At 45.5% G+C, this 14727-nt stretch overlaps 1 protein-coding gene across 5 annotated transcripts in view; it reads left to right on the forward strand.

Moving 5' to 3' along the window:
• Positions 1-105: 105 nt before the first annotated feature.
• LOC121677750 (kelch-like protein 30) overlaps positions 106-14727 on the forward strand; it is a 29644-nt gene continuing 15022 nt past the window's right edge. For 3 of the 5 annotated variants that reach the window (XM_042056684.1, XM_042056686.1, XM_042056685.1), the window contains exons 1-5: positions 106-982; positions 2015-2205; positions 8877-9063; positions 9365-9547; positions 9841-9972. In XM_042056684.1, the coding sequence (XP_041912618.1) occupies positions 689-982; positions 2015-2205; positions 8877-9063; positions 9365-9547; positions 9841-9972 (987 nt within the window). In that variant the 5' untranslated portion in view covers positions 106-688. Of the gene's footprint in view, positions 1051-1526; positions 1783-2014; positions 2206-8876; positions 9064-9364; positions 9548-9840; positions 9973-14727 lie in introns of those variants that run through there. The other 2 variants (XM_042056687.1, XM_042056688.1) reach the window with 2 other exon arrangements.

The raw sequence follows: 14727 nt of genomic DNA on the forward strand, positions 1-14727 counted from the left end.
TAATCCTCTGTCCTCTTTTGTTGTTTGCACAATTGTGTCCATTCAAATTGGGATGAATTTTTAAAACGGTTGTAGAAATAAGGCTTACTGTAATCCCAGCCCCTCTCCCTCCTCCACAGCCACCTGCGGCTGCCCTGCCGCTCCGCTTGGTGTTGGGAGGATGACTTCTCCTGTTACTTAAGTTTCCGTGGCACTTGCTGAAGCACCTGTTTGTGTGTGTGTGAGAGAGAGAGAAAGAGAAAGAGTGTGCCCGGGCACACTAAGCCAAGCGCGGGGCCCTAAGCAAGGGAGCCTTTTGTGCTACTGGGAGCTTCTTTCATTACCTTTCCAGCTCACTGGGCCTGACCTTCGGCTCTCTCCACATCTCTCCTCCCTTCTCTCTCTTGCGCGCGCTCCTCACCTTGTGGCCTCGCCGTCCAGCTGGCAGTCAGGCTGGTGTCAGCTTTCTGCGGTGTGTGTTTGTGTATGTGCGTGTGTGTGTGTATGTGTGTGGGGAGAGGGGACATTGTATGTGGCAGGGGAGCATGTGTATTGCGTGTATGGCAGTGGGATGCACTGCAAAAGGCTCACCAGGGGCTTGAGGGCTGCTCGGTACCACCCGGACTCGGAGGCAGCAGAGTGACATCCGGGCGAGGACTCCCAGAGAGCCAGGAGTGGACGGAGGCAGCAGTAAGCGAGAAAGGAGGCCATGGTGCTACACAGGGCCATCCAGGCAGCGCGGGAGGGGGACTTGGCAGGCCTGAGGGAGTTGAGGGCTGCTGGGTGTCTGTCGGAGACCATCACTGACACCCAGGGGGCCGGACCCGTGCACCACGCCGCGCGGTGCGGTCGCCTGGACTGCCTGAAGTTCTTAGTCGCCGATGCCGGACTACCGGGAAACACGCGGGCCCGAAACGGAGCCACGCCTGCACACGACGCCGCTGCCACAGGACACGTCAGAGAACTGCAGTGGCTCGTGGAGTTTGGGGGATGCCATGTGCAGGTAAGCAGAGCCTTCTGGAAAGGACAGAAAATGGCCAATACATGAATTGTTACAGTGAGCACATGGCTGTGAGTTTGTCTAATAGTTTATATAATTTTCTATGGGTTTTGAATGTGCTGCTTTTTGAGCAGGGCATGATCAGTTCACAATATCATAATGTTCTTTTGTAATAATAGGCCTTTGAATTAAATTCACGATAAGATGACAGGCAGTGTTTTAATGTAATGCAATGTACCACGAAATTAACATCAAACCTGTGGTATAATGACGTTCTTCTAAACATCATCAGATGTTAGGGGCAGGCCTGGTCACCACTAGGCTGCTGCACCTGTTCCAAATATAACCGCTTTACATAATGAAGAGGGGGATAATGTGAAGGCAGCGCCGGTGTGAACGGGAGAATTACATCACCCCATCTCTCCTATTTTTTGTTCGCTGTCCAGTAGGGTTGCATGACCACCGTAATCAGGACCAGATGGTTTCAGGAGGGCGGAATACTTTACTGCTAGCTCTAGCTGTTTACAGTGCCGCCGCGCTCTTTCTCCTCCCCGCGAGACCTCAGTGCAGCTCTTTCTCACACTAATGCAAACCGGCTCGTTTAACCTCGGTAACCCTCCCGGTCTAATTTATGGCCAGCTGTGGCGTATTAACGCACACGTTTTTAAAAAGAGCCTTGTTATCATTGACTCGGAGCGATAACATTATTCCTCGTCGGTGGTCTTCCTGTCACGTTTATCAAAGAGTTGTGCCATTGCTTTGAGGCCACGTTCGCTAGTGCAAGGGGTCATGGTGTGCATCAGGTCTGAATAATGAATGAACATTTCCTCAGTGAATTGCCCGAAGATGGGACTGTGGATAACTAATTCGGTTACACTTTCTGGTTTAGTGTCTAGTATTTGCCCCACAAATCTCAATACAATCTTCACCTTATTTCATATGGACCCATTTAGTTGCTGTATGAAAATACAGCTATTGTAAGTGTCCCCAAAAGGGTATCAGCCATTGTGTGTCCCCCTCTCACATGCCTTTCAGGACTGGGATGCAGCAAGAGCCACGGCCCTTCACTTGGCTGCTCGTTTTGGGCAGGTGGCGGTGGTTCAGTGGCTGCTGTCGATGGGTGCCGGAGCTCAGGACACGACGGTCTGCGGGGCAATGCCTGCCCACTACGCCACAGCGAAGGGAGACCTCACCTGTCTAAAGCTGTTAATTCATCAGGCACCAGGGTACGACCACCACCATATTGGGTTTACACTTCTCTCAACTAGGATAGTAGTGCAATAAATATATTTATTTACACAGCAACAGATAAAAATACGGAGCCCCAACGGACATGAGCAAAATCTAATGTAAAGTTTTAGTTTCATGTGCGCACGTGAAACTTTCATGTCCGCACATGAAAGTTTCACGTGAGCAAATGAAAGTTTCGTGTGCGCACGCAAAACCTTTTCATATGACACGTGGCAAGGTGCCAGAAATGCACATTTTGACACACCATACAAGGTTGATCACTGTCATTGGCCGAAAGGGCATGTCCTTGCTCTACAATATGCCCATGTTTTTTTCCCCCTTTTTTTTCTTTAGTATTCTAGTTAGAATTTATTTATTTAAAGCATTTTTATTATATCATAAACACTCTCGCCTACCTATCAGCAGTGATATTATAGGCCTAATGCTAGTTTTATATACCTGTGGACTTAATGTAATTTTGATGTTCTTGAAAGCCTTTTTATTAATAACTTGTGAACACAATATTAAACAAACCTCTTCCAACCCCACACAGCACACATCTCTTTTTAGCCTTTGTATAAATTCAGAACCTGGCTCATGACACCTGTACACAGCACATTGTAGAGGAGAGTGTGGCCATTGAGAGATATGGTTGGCGCTTTGTTTTGAGTCTATACCACCCGTGACCCAGAGAAGCCTCCGTGTGGTGTCCCGTGACTCTACTGGCAGCGCTCTCTCTCTCTCTCTGCAGGAGGGTGAGTGACTGACAGACCCGACCGTGGGCACGTGCGGCTCGTAAAGGCTCTGACTCTGCCTCTGGACGTATGCTGTGTCGTAGAAACGCCAGCAACCGGAAGTGTGCCACCAACCTGGCAACCTAGTGTCACTGAGACTGCATAGTGGGAGGGTGTGTGTCTGCGGTCTGACCCTCTTGGGCAGGGGTGGGCAAACTGCGGCCCGCAAAAAACAGGTATGATAAGGGATCTATGATTACGGATCAGATTCCAAAAATAATTCCGTGGAAATGCATGGATTCCAGTGGTGATAAGGGATCAGATTCCAAAAATAATTCAGTGAAAATGCATGGATTCCAGTTTCCACTGAATTATTTTTGGAATCTGATCCCTTATCATACCTGTTCATTATTACTCGTCGCTCGACTTATCGTGACTAAATTCAAGATGGCTGCAAACGCTAAACTTCGTGAAGATACTGTCTGTATAAATCGTCTTGTAAGTAAACTACCAGTGCTTTTTCAAAGTTCTCAATGTCTTGTTTTAAATGTCAGGGCCCTCGGAAGTCTACCAATGAAGTGTGGAGATACATTGAGCCTCGTAAATGGTGTAAAACAGTGATTTATTTGCATGGCTAGCCCGATGCGAAGCACCACCATTGAAAAAGCTGTTGGTAGCATCGGCTAACTAGCACCAGATTTTGGAGTGCAGGGGACAAGCCGAGATGGGCTATGAGACATACGTTCACACTCGGTATCATGTTTCAACACACTTTAGGTCAATATCACACCGGAATTTTCCTTTAAGGACCCCCTACTAATTGTCACATATGTGGGAGGGGGAGTTTGGGGGTCCTCCCCCAAAACATTTTTAATTTGTTTGATGTAATTTCCTGTGTTCTGGTGCATTTTGGGGATGGCCAATACTAAATTCAGACAGATTCATAGCCTATATCCTGATTTGTTGATATTGAGGTAATGATTCCATGCAAAGACTTGGGCTTCAGGGCCCCCTGACCCCTTGGGCCCCTGGGCCTGGGCCCGGTAGGCCCGTGCAGTAATTCATCCCTGGCCATAGGTACAGCACTAGCCATAGCTAGCCATAGCCAGTGCAAAATTGATACATTTGTTAAACAGCATAAAATTAGCAGTATTTGTAAGCAATTAATATTTTAAAAGAAATACTTTTCATACTTAATAACTTAATTTTTTTATGTGTGTGTCGTGGGGGGTGGGGGTTGTTGTGCGGCCCGCCGGCCAATTTTCAAAACCAAACGTGGCCCTTGAGCCAAAAAGTTTGCCCACCCCTGTTTTACACGTACGTTACGACACAAATACTGTACGCCTGAAGTGGGCGCAAACGCGTTAGTACATCTGGCCCCCAGTGTCACTTCCTGTCTCAAACCCTAACACTGTGTGACAGAGCCAAGCAGAGGATTACCATCTGTAATGTTTTCAAGTCTTTTTTCATTTGCAGGACTTTGTTCATGTTTCTTATTGGTGAGGGGGAGGAGGCATTTCTTTGGGACTTCAGTAGATTGAAAATATGTTGAGGCCCTGTGTCAGCTCTTTGACATTGTGTGTGTGTGAATGTGTGTGTGTGTGTGTGTGTGACAGTTAGCAGGAAAATCACATGTGGTCGTCTGTGAGGATAAATAATAGATAACAGCGGTCAGTCACATGTCAGCTCAGCAAAAGCCTCCCTCGTCACGCCTGTCAGGGGAAGACATCAGTCCGATACTGTAGCCATCAGGGCTCAAAGGCAAGACTGTCTGCCTCTGGGCGTCCATAGCTTCCCTCCAGACTGAGAACACTTGAGCCACCACCATTAGAAACCATAGGCTACTACTGATGTTTTCACAGGTTTACCGTAAGCCTTTTTGTACTCAAGTGGATTAGCTGTTCCAGATCTGGTGAATTGAATAGGTTCTCCATTGTCAGAAGTACATACTTACTTAGGAGCCCGTATGTAATCACCTGTGCTTTGTCACATGTTATGACACCTGACTGGGTTTCCTGGATTGTATAGTCACATGGTCATCTACATATAATGTACACCTACATCTACATCTTATGCCAGAGCCATTTGTCCACTATTTCTATTTATTAATTCTGCAATTCATTAAAAAATGGCCTGATGGTGTTAAAAATATAAAATGTTGATTAAAATAAAGTCCTCTGCAATGTCTGCAGCAAGGAATTTGCATATCACTAGAGTTCAATGCAAAGAAATAGTGTTGACATTGAGGGGAGTGTTAATTTATTTTCATTGTGTCCCCTAGGTTATATCTGTGGCCTGAAATGCCTTGTAGTAAAAAAAACTTCTTCCCGAAGCACTTTTGAATTTATTTTCTCAGTATATTAGGTCATATCACAGATTGTTATTGCCATTATTTGAACAGTGAAAATAATAATAAAAGAGTTTTTGAACTTTAATGTCACTAATGCTGATTATTCAATGATTCGATTTGAATTTAAATATTTCAAATACTGTCACAGGAAAAATTATATATGCGATTAAATTTAGATTAATTAATCACAGAGTGTGTAATTAATTCGATTACATTTTTAAATCGATTGACAGCCCTAATATATATATATATATATAACTTGCCAAAATGCAACCTAGGGTCTTTTTGTGAATGTACCCGAGTCAAACTTTCGTTTAAAAGCGACTCATTTATTGATGGCGGCGAGCGGAAAAATCAACTGCTAAAGTGAGTTGTTCAAAACCTTTCTTTGTAGTAAACTCTGTGTACACAAACAATGTTCTCAATGCTCGAGTTCATGTGTAGAGACCCTGATGATACTTCGAGCAAAGTTTCTTGTTGTGTCGAGCCTTCTTAGTGTTTTAAAGCAACACCAAAGAACTTTCCCTCTGTCGCACGCACGCTATTTGTTTATCCAGCACCGGCTTTGCACCACAGACATGGTAGAATATGTTGCACGATTTATGAAAGTACAATGTATTGCGACATCAGATGCAAGTCAAATTTGTAGTTTCTTATGTCTCATTCCATCGAACTACAGACCCGCTACCCGATCTGGCAAACTTACATAGTGCGGTTATAGCTGATAGAGGGCCGCAAAGCGAATGCAGAAGTGCCGTTCACCCTGTTACAAGTTGATTTACCACTGAAACGATTTTGGAAACATTATTTTAAGGTACAAAAAACTCTTTGGCGTTGCTTTAAAAATAGTGATTTTAATGCCATAATAGTAATGCCCCTAGCACTCCCATTCATTGGGTCAGCCGTGGCCCACTGGTTAGCACTCTGGACTTGTAACCGGAGGGTTGCCGGTTCGAGCCCCGACCAGTGGGCCGTGGCTGAAGTGCCCTTGAGCAAGGCACCTAACCCCTCACTGCTCCCCGAGCGCCGCTGTTGAAGCAGGCAGCTCACTGCGCCGGGATTAGTGTGTGCTTCACCTCACTGTGTGTTCACTGTGTGCTGTTTGTGTTTCACTAATTCACCGATTGGGTTAAATGCAGAGACCAAATTTCCCTCACGGGATCAAAAAAGTATATATACTTATACTTATACTTCAAAAGGCCATTTGACCCGAAAAGGAAAATATGGTCAATCTTAAAAGTGGCGCTTATGTCTTAATTATGCTTTTAAACAAAAAAAAAAAAAGTTTGACTCGGGTACATTCACAAAAAGACCCTAGCTTGCATTTTGGCGAGAGTTTTGTTTTAATGAGGTACTGATTAGGTTAACCAAATGTTATTTAGCAAGGAAAAGTATAAAAACCACTGCTGTGGTCATCACTATCCTCTTGCAATAGGACCAGCTGTATGGCAAAAGTAGTAGTACCTCAAAAGCAATTGGAATCCAAAAATAACTATTGACTATGCCAAAAGAGTTGAAAAAAAAACTTTTAAGTGAAGAAAAGAAGGGATACAGTGAGCGTTACAGCGAAGCTACACCAGGCGCGTAACTGAAGCGTTCCGTTCGCGATGCGTAAAATCCATTTTAGATGAATGGTCTATTTTTTTTTTAACGTACGCGGCGCTATCACATCTTGTGTAGCTACTTCCATTGATTATAGTGGAAGCTAATTGTTGCAGCAGACGCAACGCGAACGGAACGCTTCAGTTACGCGCCTGGTGTACTGTAGCTCAGCCCTTAGTTTGCCTTCATCCTTAAAATTTCTAAGATGGTGGCTCATAAGAACAAGGTCAAGCAGCAGACATTGGGGAAAACAAAGCTACAGACCGGCCAGGGGGGCGAAAACACTCTCCACTGACTGGGATGGCCGTCAATCAACTCTCCACTGACCGGGATGGCTGTCAACTCATTTGAATGTCACTCAGCAACCGTAGGATGACATCGAGTGACCTACAAAAAGAATGGCAAATGGCAGCTGGGGTGAAGTGCCATTTGCCATTGAAACAGTGAAACGGGCTCCTAGGGGCTGGGCTCAAGTTGTGTAATACTAGAAAAAAGCCCTTCATCAATGAGAAACAAAGAAAAGCCAGGCTGGGGTTTGCAAAATACCATAAGGATTGGACCATATAGGACTGGAGTAAGGTCATCTTCTCTGATGAGTCCAATTTTCAGCTTTTCCCAACCCATGGTCATCTAATGGTTAGATGGAGACCTGGAGAGGCCTACAAGCCACAGTATCTTACATCCACTGTGAAATTACATCCACTGTGAGGATCATGATGATCTAGGGGTGCTTCAGCAAGGCCGGAATCGGGCAGATTCATCCTTGCGAAGGACGCAATGAATCAAGCCACGTACTGTACAAGGTTATCCTGGAAGAAAACTTGTTTCCTTCTGCTCTGACAATGTTCTCCAACTCTGAGGATTGTTTTTTTCCCAGCAGGACAATGCTCCATGCCACACAGCTAAGTCAATCAAGGTGTGGATGAAGGACCTCCAAATCAAGACCCTGTTATGGCCCGCCCAATCTCCAGACCTGAACCCCTGGAAAGTCACCCAACTGCAATGTGAAAGACTGGTGGAAAGCATGCCAAGACGCATGAAAGCTGTGATTGACAGGGTTACTCCACCAAATATTGATTTCTGAACTCTTCCTAAGTTAAAACATTAGTATTGTGTTGTTTATACATTTATATGAATTTGTTATTTTGACCTTGGACCTAAATTACATTATTTTGTCATTTTCTGAAAATAAATGGTCTAAATGACTATTTTGTATTTGGAATTTGGGAGAAATGTTGTCAGTAGTTCATATAATAAAACAAAACTGTTCATTTTACTGTGTGTGTGTGTGTGTTGTATAACATGTGGCCAGACAGGGATTTGGACATGTGGCTAAAGTATGACTGAACATACTGGGTCATCCAGGGTACTGTGGCTTCACCTCAGACTGTTTTTAACCGCATTTTGATCCCTACAAACATGATATTAATGTGTTCTGCAGAGGATATACTTTTCAACTTTAGTCCAAACACAGTCAGGTGAAAGCACAGGTCCTATTTTTTGCAGTAGGAAGAGCACCAGATGGGGTTTATTTAATTAAGCATTCTTGAGTCCTCCAGAACCCACCCTTACTGCCATTGGATCATTAAAGAGAATCTCACATTGCTGGCCACACAGGTTGATTGAGAGAATGTTTAGGACATTGTGGGAAAATATACACGCTCTTTCGAATGAAATGTCTGGAATGAAATCTGTAAGACTGAGAGCAGCATATACATATGTATATTTATATGTATGTATGTATGTATGTATGTATGTATGTATGTCCTGGCTTTATTAAGAGCCCTTAGATTATGTATTCCTTGGATCCTCTGACAGGGAAATTCTTTCCAGTTGATTTCTGCTGTTGCACCCTAAACCAGGTCCGACCCTAGCCCACCATGGCCTGTCTTCTGTAACGCTGAAACAACTTTAAATGAAAGTCCATATTATCGTCTTTTTTTCTAACCGGTCAAAACATATATGTTTACCTGTGATGCAGGTGTGTGAATTGTCAGACTGGCATGGGTGCCACCCCTCTTTACCTGGCTAGCCAGGAGGGGCACCTGCACATAGTGGAGTACCTGGTGAAGGATTGCGGGGCGGACGTTAACCTGCGGGCACACGATGGCATGAGTGCTCTGCACGCTGCAGCCCACATGGGCCACCATGCTCTCGTTGTGTGGCTAGTGAGTATCAGTCCCACATGAGCACATGCTAGTCTAACATCTAACACACATCTAACTATGGTAGTCTAACTATCTAACACACACACATACTCACTCACACTCACGACACCCCCCAACACACACACACTAACACATCTAACTATGGTAGTCTAACTATCTAACACACACACATACTCACTCACACTCACGACACCCCCCAACACACACACACTAACACACATCTAACTATGGTAGTCTAACTATCTAACACACACATACTGTAATGTAATGTCAATAAGACTGTACTTTATGTCTTTTACAGGCCACCTTTACAGACATCAGCTTGTCATGCCAGGACAAAGAGGGGGCGACAGCCCTGCATTTTGCTGCCAGTGCCGGGCACCACAGGATCCTGGAGCGGCTCCTGCGTCTGGGGGCCCAGGTGCTCCAGGACTACTGGGGAGGGACACCCCTGCATGATGCTGCTGAGAATGGAGAGATGGAGGTAGGCATGTGGTGCAGAATGGGTGGCTTGGTTCTTCTATCCTTCTGAGTCCTTCTTCTTCTTCTTCTTCTTCTTCTTTTTCATCTTCTTCTCCTTCTCCTTTACTTTTTTTCTATCCCTGCTCCTCCTTCTCCCCCATAATGTATGAATTTGAGACAGGGAAAATACTTGAGTTGCTTTATCCCTATAAATATACTTTGATTGATTGGTTTATTAGTTGAATGGTTGATTGATTGATGGATTGATTATTAAGTGTGATGGCTCCCTCATGCCTTCCGGCATCCTCCCCACAGTGCTGCAGGGTCCTGTTGGCGGGCAGGGTTAGCCCCTCGGAGCGGGATGTGGACGGCTTCACTGCAGCTGACCTGGCCGACTACAACGGCCACTACGACTGTGCCAACTACCTGCGTGCCGCGGAGCGAATTGTAAGACACACACGGCACACACACACGCACACCAATAAATCAGCCAACAACATCTCTCACAACACCACACAGCACAACAGTGTCGTGCCAGAGGTTACCATGGACGAGAATCTCTGCAAGCTTTAACAAGCGTGTTTAGCCAGAAGGTTTAAAAGCAAGGGGCTGGACTGACATGCGTAGGCTTAACGGATTTGTTTTCATGCTTTGACAAGTCAACTAAAATTTGGATAAGTATGCATGCTGGCTCTTTTGTGTTCCAGTACGCTCTTGTCTGCACTCAGTGTGTTTATTCTTTGAGTCAACAACAACAACAGAGCCCAACTGAGATCTTTTGAAGTGATCTCAAAAGGGAGAGTTAAATAAATAGCAACATCATAGTGGAATGGGAAACACTCTGAAAAATGAATAACAGTAGGGAATGATAACAACAACACCATGATTTATGTTATGAAATCACGCAATTTCACCATTTTAGTTTAGTAAAATACTCTACAGTATGTCTTTTAAAATGTGTGTAATACCAACAATACCACATACCTGTTGTCCTTTTGGTAACATACAGAACTGTCCTTGTTAGTATTAGGGATCCACAAAAAATATAACCTGTGATTATCGTGGTCAGTTTGGTGATGCAGTTATGTGTTTATCTTTCTGTCTGTTGTTCTTGATAATTTTCTTAAGGTTTTGTAGTCAAATGGCTGCTTTGTCGCATACGGACTGAAATCTGCCTGGCAGATTACAATTACTCATAAATCACTTACAAATCACTGTTGAAGATCTGCTTTGGAAAAATATGAAGTGTATTTTCCCTCATAGACAGCGAAAATGCATGAAAACAAGATACATATGGAGAGCTATTTTTCTTGTCTCAACCTTTCTAAAGATTTTAAGTCTTTTTCCAGTATCACACACACACACACACACACACACACACACACACACACACACGCACACACACACACACACACACGCACAGAGAGAGAGAGAGAAAGAGACAGAATTGAGACTGGCACCCACCCCACCCAATCCCTCCTCCTCTTTTCACTCTTAGTCTTCTTTTCTCTCAAGGATCAATTTCCGATTAACACCCCCCCCCCCCCCCCCCACACACACACACACACATACTTCTTTTGATTGATGCCTCTAATCACTTTGAGAGGGGCGTACAACGGGGCTCTTATTTTATTTATTTTGGAGGTGAGGTAAGCTGTTTTGCTGCTCTACTCATAAAAACGGTTTTAACTTGTCCTTTTGCAACAACAGCAAGCGGAACCTTTACAGCGAAGCTACACCAGGCGCGTAACTGAAGCGTTCCGTTCGCGACGCGTAAAATCCATTTTAGATGAATGGTCTATTTTTTTCGAACGTACGCGCCGCTATCACGTCTGGTGTAGCTACCTCCATTGATTATAGTGGAAGCTAATTGTTGCAGCAGACGCAATGCGAACGCAATGCTTCAGTTACGTGCCTGGTGTAGCTCAGCCCTTAGGGGGCAGGGTGCCACTTAGAATCTTGTCCATATGCAGAATGTTTACCTCACAGATTCCTTCCTCATATATCTTAGAGGAGGTGTCTTACTTCTGAACCCAATATGAGAGGGTGTAATGGTTTTTGAATGACCATTACTGAATAACAAATCCACAAAAAGGCTAACTGTCATGTATAACCTGCCACATTTGTGGCATCAGTAAATAGAAAACAAATCAAAACTCGCATTGTGGTGTAATTTACCTAAGTTTCCATGACATATGACCATCTACACTGTAGAAAAGGCTACCTTACCAGCAGCCATTTGGGAAGTGATGCAATAGTCTTACTTCCAAAATGATGCTACAGTTATGTTACATGTATGTTTTTTATGCTTTTGACAAACAGTAGCAGCATTATTCTCTTTTATGTGCTGACTTTTAACAGGACAGAGGCAAATCTATGCAACATTTTGTGTGTGTTATACACAATGTATGTATACAAGATAGGATGGTGGTGAATGTTTGTGTGTGTTCATTTGTGTGTTTGCATGTTTGTGCGCTTGTGTGGGTGCAGACAGACAGGTGATGTCAGTGACCTAGAACGACAACTCTTTTGTTTAGTGGGGTAAGCAAGATGCTCCGTAATTATGGCTGATGAATCTTTCAGGAGCAAAACACCGATACCTGCGGGTCTCACGGCCCAGGCTTTCCCTCCAAACTCAGAATAGGGAGAATTCTAGAAGACCTGTTGGTGTGTCCCACGAGTGTCTCTCCACACTCCACAATTACTGTAATTTACAGTTCATCACCCACGGAACTGCGTGACCTAACAGTGCCTCAGAGGTCGCTGGTCTTATTTTGGAGCAGGCGTGTTTGGTCACACCTGCCTCAGCTCTCTATAGAAATAGTGGTCCACTGGTCCATTTATTTTGATGTAGTGTAGGAAAGTCTTACTTAAAGGCACCATGTGCGGCAGGGCCATTTAGGCATACAGTAAATCGCCTGCCCCAAGCCACTGGTCATGGACTTCAGTGTCATACAGCACTGTGTGTCAAAGACCTATCAGCAGCAAGCCTGTCCTGTCTAGCGTGGCGTGTCCACAGAGGGCCACCGCCTCCGTCACGACCCAGTGGAGACGCGTCCCTCTTCGCATTCCGTCCGTCTCGGCCCATTACATCACTCAAAAAGTTCACGTCAGTCGCCACGGCCGGAGCCCTCAGACACGCCAGCTGTCGACCCTCTGAGCGCGAGGGGGAGCCCGTAAATAATTGAGCCACCTCGCGCTCATGCTTTGAAGTGAGCCTGGCTGTGGGGAGGGGTTAAGGGGTGGCGGTGATTGTGTGTGTGTGTGTGTGTGTGGGGGGGGGGGGGGATTGGGGCGGTGCAGCGGTGATGATGATGAAGGGCCGGTGAGCTCCGGAGTGGAGTCGAGCCATCTCGGCGCTCGAAATAACTCGAGCTGTCGCAACAATGGAGGAGCTAATTAGCGGCCGGGGCCCCGGTGTAGCATCAGATGCTGGCGAAGGCGTCGTGCTCCCGGGGCCTATCAGTTACCTACAGGCTCCACGGGCTCAGGTGGAGGGCCGCGGGGCCTGAGCCCGTTATGAGATCCCGGGGCTTCAGTTTCAGGGTTTTCACCGTTCCTACGCCTGCCGCTGGTAACCCGATCCTCTGGAGTGGTTCGAGAGCAGGATGTTTGTTGGCATCATCAAGAGCATGCCTGAAATGAGTGGCGACTTTGTCGTGTAGGTGGAGTGTTTTTTTTTTTTTTCTTTCTTTCCAGTTGAGTCTTTAGTGGCTTGGCCACGTACGTGTGCAAGCCTGGAGGCATTTAGCAGGTTGTTGACTAAATGTGATAGCATTTACGTGATTGTTTCCACTGGACCCCAGTTGACTTACCGAAGCCTGCGGAAAGCATCCTTATGAGAGACCCAGTGGAGGCTCTCGTGTTTGAAGTTTGAAACAGAGTGAGGAGGGAGGAGGGGAGCTTGATTAATGACATGAAACGATCAGAAACAGATGATAACACTTAACGATTTCCTCTACAGTTTCAGTGTTCCAGGACCCTACGGTAACCTCTCTGTTCCAGATCCTTCCAAGTTCCCACCAGCGACACATAATTCACTACTTGGGTAGCAGCAGCAGCAGCGCGCCACTGGATCTTTGGACTAGTGCAACAGCAGGCCACCGCTGAAAAGAGGAGGGGGGGGAAAAAAACGATGTGTCAGAATTACCCGTGCTAAGTGTCACATATTCACAGACCACTAAGTAGTTCACAGGGCTCCATGGGTGCCTCAGTGCTGGGATGCGTGCAGCCAGCCCTTCTCATTTCCTAAAAGGCACCTTTAATGGATTGCTCGGGCTAGTGGCCAGAGTGTTGCGTGCTAGGCATTTCCTCATGTTTTGGTCGAGTCCCAAAGAGGTCACACTCTTTCTTTCTTCCTTTTTTATTTTTTATTTTTTTTTCAGGGCCGAACCAGGCGCTTCGCGAGGGCCAGTGCCGCTCCACGGAGACAGCTGCGATCAAACAAACAATGTTGGGGTTTATTTTACAACAGGTCTCTATGACTTCCACCCCTCACTCTCTCGGGGAGGGGGGGGGGGGACTCTGAAGTCCATCTGGTCTTCAAAATGCCGCTGCTACGAGATACCCGCGTCAGGTGGGCGTTCACATCCATTACAGGCCCATTACGAGCACCTGGGCAGGACTACAGAGCGCCGGCTTCATGTAAATACAGGCGTGCTGCTGGACCGCTGGGTTTGCCTAATTTAGGGTGGTGTGGCGTCCACCAAGGTCCTTGGGTGGGCATAACCCAAGAAAAATAGTCTAGTTTCAGGACCATGGCTTCTACCTCCAAGAGAGTGGCTTTTTGGGTACAATCAAAGCAGGAGCCTGAAAGCAAAAAAACTGCAATTTGTATAGCCACTAGAGGGAGCTTTGTGAGGGCTTAGAGCCTCACTCATCTGTCATAAAAGCTGAGGTACGGTTTCCTTTGGTTAATTCCCCCAGTCAGGTCTTAAAACAAGCTCATGTTACTTCAGATGCCGAGTGCCTTCTCCAAACCCACAGTAATTAGCTATGCGCTTTCAGAAGAAAAGAAAAAATCTAAAAAAAAAATCTAAAATGGAAACATTGTTGCATGCGTGCATTACAGGATGATTTTATTTTTTTATGTTTTAGGTTTTTGTGGGAGGGGGTGGAGGTTGGGAGTGAATCCAATATGAGCATCCCTGTGGCCATTAAATGAGTGCAATAAAACTTTAACATCTTACTGGAATTGCTGGT

This window comes from Alosa sapidissima, chromosome 12, assembly GCF_018492685.1.
Source record: "Alosa sapidissima isolate fAloSap1 chromosome 12, fAloSap1.pri, whole genome shotgun sequence".
Taxonomy (NCBI): Eukaryota; Metazoa; Chordata; class Actinopteri; order Clupeiformes; family Clupeidae; genus Alosa; species Alosa sapidissima.